Genomic DNA, 5272 nt, shown 5'->3' with positions numbered 1-5272 from the left:
AGATCAAGTTCTCCCTGTGCCTCACACCCAGTTTAAGATAATGGATGAAGTTATTGAGCAACACAAATAAGGACGACATGTTTATATGCCTTTTGTTGATCTACGTATTTTATATTCTTTACATTATTTACATTTGATCTTTTACATTGTGTATAATGTCTATTGATTGTATTGTTTATTTTAATATTTGTGTGCAGCGCTTTGTGACTGCCTGTCTGTGAAAAGCACTTAATAAATAAACTTTACTTACTTACTTACTTTTATGTTCTTGCTTCTTGGACAGCTAGCAGTGCAGTGCTTTTTTGCCATGTTTTCCTGATTGCTCATAAACATCTTTGAATCGTATTTGTAAATGACTCCTTTCAATTCAATTCAATCATTCTTTCAGCTAAAACAGTCACACGCTCGTATTTTAATATTCAAATCCTGTCTAGGACAAAAAGAGCTCTCTTTACTGTAGAGAATAAATTATAACATGTAAGTTTACCTGTGATATTTCCTATCATCATATATTAATCAATTTTTTTCTTTCCTGACATAAAGTGTGCATCGAAGAAGTTTTGTTCAAGTCTTTGTTTCATGAGCAATAAAACATCACTTTCATCTGTCAGATCAAAGATGCAGTGGAGTCTGTATCTGCTTATTCTGATGGGTAAGTGGATTGTTTCACCAAATATACTATATAATATAATATAATGATAATTCATTAAAGATTTGCAATATTTCTACCAATACATTCACTGAATATAGATCCATCTTTATCAAGAAAAGCTTTTATCCATCATCTAATTTTGATATGATGATGGGATGATTAGTTTCTTGTATCAGCACTTTTTTTCTTTTGCTGTTTATAAGTCAGTCTGTCTTCTTGACATGTTAGCTGGATAATAATCATTTTACTGAAGAAGCTCCTAGAAAGGAATTCAACGATATGTTTGACTGATTTATTTGACAGTTTCAACCTGTAATGTTTGATTTCTTCATTCAGACTTTTATGTATATCATTTGTCTGTATTTCAGGTCAGTGTTGCCTCTTTACATGCCGCCTGTATGAGTACCACTTTATTGCAGAAAACAAGAGCTGGTATGAAGCACAGAGATACTGCAGAGAGAAATATACAGACCTGGCCAAAGTGTTTGACATGACAGACATGAGCAGACTCTGTAACTCCACACAGAATCAAGGAGAAGCCTGGATTGGACTGAACAACAACACAGGTGGAAACAGGACGTGGCATTGGTCTCTGCCAGGAGTGGAATACATTCATAATGACAGCAGCTGGAATCAGAATGGAAGAGCTGGTTCTGAGCAGCCTGGAAACTGTGGGAGGAAAAGATTCGATAATGGAGATAAAAAGCTGGCAGATGTTTCATGTTCCCATCCTAGATGGTTCATCTGCTATGATGGTGAGGAGATAATTTTAAATGATATTATAGTATTGTGATTTAAAAACATAAAGAAATCAAATAATTGTGATTTCAGAAAAACGACGTAGAGTTTCAGGAGGCAAATAACTGAGTGTGTTTTTCTGTTGGTTTCACAGAAATGAAGAAAGACAATAAAACATTCCATTTGATAAAAACACAAATGAACTGGACACAGGCTCAGAGCTACTGCAGATACCATCACACTGACTTGGCCAGTGGACTTGATCAGGTAGATGGAGAAGAAATGAAGGCTCTGTTTAACGACAATACCTTTGGCGCATGGGTCGGTCTGTTCAGAGACAGCTGGAGGTGGTCAGATGGGAGTGATTTCTCTTTCAGATACTGGGATATGGAGTTATTCAATGATGAACAAAGCAACAAGACATGTGCTATGACTCTGTTAAACAGATCAGGAAAATGGAGCTCTGATGAATGTGGCAAAGAAAAACCCTTCTTCTGTTATGATGGTGAGTTTGTACAAACGTTTTCTCTGTTTTCCAAAATGAAATCCCGCTGTCATTACTGAGAAGATTCATTATGATGTGTTTGTGTAGTCATTATTGTCTGTTGTACATTTAGTTTTTATAGCAGATAAATTGATCCTGATCAAAAAAAACAAGACCTGGGAAAAAGCCTTGAATTACTGTGAAAACAACTACAAGGGGCTGGTTTCTATCACCAACCCTGAGGTGCAGGGATGGGTCCAGGAAACAGCCAAGGATGCTGACAGTCCCTACGTTTGGATCGGACTGAGCTACAGATGCACTCTGGGATTATGGTTGTGGGTCAGTGACTACGTAGTCTGCTATGACAAGTGGGCCACAGAGGGGAAGACTGAAGGGTGTGACATGTCTGTAGGCGTGGACAGAGGAGGACAGCATGAGTGGTTCAGTCACAGGAATAATGAGACGTATAATTTTATTTGTTCCAAACAGTAAGTTTTAAACTTAAACTCACTTGCTGCTGGGTTAACCTGAATCTTACAGCTACTGGGTTGCCAAAGTAATCCCTGCATTTAATCTATGTCCAGTTAAAATCAAGAATGTACTCAGCTTTATAACCTGGTAAAAGAAATATATTGTTGTTTTTTTTATGTGCAAAGATATTTACTCAGTCGTTTTATGAACACAATGTCTCCAAGTTGTGTAGTTTTTGTAAATTTAAATTTTCCCTGTGGATCAATGAAACCTAGCGGACATTTAAAGACACAGAACAGTTTGTTTCAGATTGATTAAATGTAGATAAAAATACTAAAATGATAAAGTAGATAATAAGTAGAGTGATTATTGAAATACTCTGAAATGTAAATACTGCTAAATTAAAAGGAAAATATAAAGAGGAAGTGATGTGGACGTGAAGACACATCATTGGGTGGAAAGGTCTGTTATTGTCCCCGAGTCTTTGACTGTCTTTAGATTTTCTCTACGTTTGTGTTTTTGCTGAACTTTGGATTATGGTTGTTTTTTCTGGGTTGTTGATATTTAACTTCCTGTTATTTCCTTTTTATTTCCTTTATAAATGATACAAATGTCTTTGAGATTATTTGATGTCTTTAATTCTGAGCTTCTGTTCCAAAGATCTTCAGATTCTTTCTGTGTTTTGTGGGTTTATGACGTCCTCGTGGTTTTAGGTTTGTTGATCTCCTTTTGTGCTCCATTCTGTTCTTCAGTCTCATGTTTGTCTTCTGTCTCTGTCAACTTCATATCTTTGAGTCTTGGTCTCAGTGTTTATTTCCTGTTTTATTTTGATATGTTGTTGTGACTCGTGTTTTGTGTTTAGTTCTACTTCCCCTGTCTCATCCTCTGTGATTAGTTTCAGCTGTCCTGACCTGTTTCCTCTCCTCTCATTATCTGCTGTGTATTATTGTCTCAGTCTCTCCTTGTCCTTTGTTTCGTGCTCTCGCATAACTGTGTTTCTCCTCCTTTGTGGTTGTTTTGGAAGAGTTATTGTTTTGAATTGTCTGTGCCTGATCTGTGGTGGTTTTGTATCTTGTAGAAGTTCATCATTAAAGATGCTTAAGTTTATATCAGTTTCCCGAGTCCTGCATTTGGGTCCACATCCTGTCTGACACAGTTTTTGATAAAGTCACAGAATCCAGAGTACTGCTGATTGATCTACATCTGCATTTGCATTATATGTTAGCCTGTAGTTGCCAATAAATAGTGCCTTTGATGACTATTTACCTCTTATGGCATGGCTATTCAACTAAAAGGTTAGTTGGGACAGATTTTCAGATATTGGGCCAGATATTTTTTTTGCAGCCAGTAAGCAGCAGATCATGATCAATTTCAAACCCACACAACTGTATTGAAAAACAAGTAATTTTTTATTCAAACCTTCTTTTTTTTTTTTGCACATTTCAAATAATAACAAAAAACATTTTGATAATTCCCTTTCAAATTAAAATAAATATTTTGCTGACCACTCATTTTTCATGGGTTAGGGTTAGGGTAGGCCATGGATGGAGCACCCCGTCACAAGTATACAACGACCAGGACAGAGAGCCGAGGGATCGAACCAGGACAAGGTTATTATCGTTAACAAAAACTAACGAAATAACGAAAACTAGAAGTGAAAAAACATTTTTGTTAACGGAAATAAAAATGAAAACAAGCACTTTGCAAAAAAAGGAAAACTAACTAAAACTGTAATGAGTGTTCACAAAACTGTCTAAAATTAACTGAATTTAAATGTGTTTAGTTTTCGTTGATGTGTGTGTGTCATACAATAATCTATGGTGAAAATGAAGTGTGGTTTCCAGGTGTTTTTCTTGCTGTGTCTCATTATGCCAGCAGGTACGTTAGTCGAGTCGTCTGTGTTGCTGCTCCGTCCTCGCACAGAATCCTCTCAGCAAAAGTCAGGAGAAATCGCTAGAGTCCAAGTTGGGATTTCTTTGAATATGACTGTGTTTTAGATAAAGCAAGTGTCTTGTAGTGGAAAGAGAAAAATTATGTGGGACATTTCTAAAGGGAAAAAAATCCCACAAACCTTAAAGTGCACTTGAAAAGCTCGGACAAGAAGGCTAACCTAGCTTACCCGTTAAATGCTGACTGTTAACTGCGACCTATTGCATTAACTTTTTACTATTCCTTCATTCTTGGTGTTCTCTATCATGCGGCACTGGGTCTGCTATAATCTATGTGCTGCAGTCCATTTTATTAGTGGCTTTCTACTGTGAACATTGTCTGCTGTTCTTATTATATTTGATATTAATGCTCTTAACTGTATTATTTTATTGTTTTTTTGTAAAGCACTTTGGTATGCCTAGGCTTTTAATGTGCTCTATAAATAAAGGTTGTTGTTGTTGTTGTTGTACCTTGAGAAGGTAAGGGAGCACACTCAACCCTCATCCCCAGAAACAGAAGCTAACCCCAGGCAGGCAGCGTGATGCATCCTGAGACAACTCCACAAAAAACATTAATGCAGTGCTTCCAGCAGCGACCTGATGGCTGCTGGTTGGTCAATTCGCAGGAACATCACAAGCGAGAGGAAGCGTTAGAGAAGATGTTTATTGAGACTGGGATATCTACACAACTGTGTGAGTCAGTTGCCTTCAAAAAGTTTAGCAATTCACTTGAACAAAAATTATGAACACCCGGTGTTGCAAGAGTTAGTAGTCTCATTGGGGCCAAGATATATCGTTTATAGTTGCCTGGTATCAGTGGTTGTTCATCTGCCCTAATTTTATTTTATTTTTTTAAAGAACCCATAGGTGGGAATGTGAGTTGTCTGTCTCTGCATGTTAGCCCTGCGACAGACAGGCGACCTGTCCAGGGTGCAGGGTATGGTAGCTGGAATAGCAACATACCCACGGATAAGCAGAAGAGCATGACTGGTATGATGA

General features: G+C 37.2%; 1 protein-coding gene across 1 annotated transcript; it reads left to right on the top strand.

The window, feature by feature from the left end:
- The first annotated feature begins 579 nt into the window (after positions 1 to 579).
- Positions 580 to 2366, top strand: LOC146636121 (macrophage mannose receptor 1-like). Its single transcript, XM_085350720.1, has 4 exons — positions 580 to 652; positions 1021 to 1407; positions 1545 to 1895; positions 2020 to 2366. The coding sequence occupies exons 1-4, from the start codon at positions 580 to 582 to the stop codon at positions 2364 to 2366; spliced, it is 1158 nt and encodes a 385-aa protein (XP_085206846.1).
- Positions 2367 to 5272: the final 2906 nt, after the last annotated feature.

This window comes from Diplotaxodon limnothrissa, linkage group LG3 (assembly GCF_057381915.1).
Source record: "Diplotaxodon limnothrissa isolate DT_005_m linkage group LG3, D_limnothrissa_male_GT1.1, whole genome shotgun sequence".
NCBI lineage: Eukaryota > Metazoa > Chordata > Actinopteri > Cichliformes > Cichlidae > Diplotaxodon > Diplotaxodon limnothrissa.
Note: the sequence above shows the minus strand (reverse complement) of the source record. Positions and strands in the feature narration are given on the sequence as shown.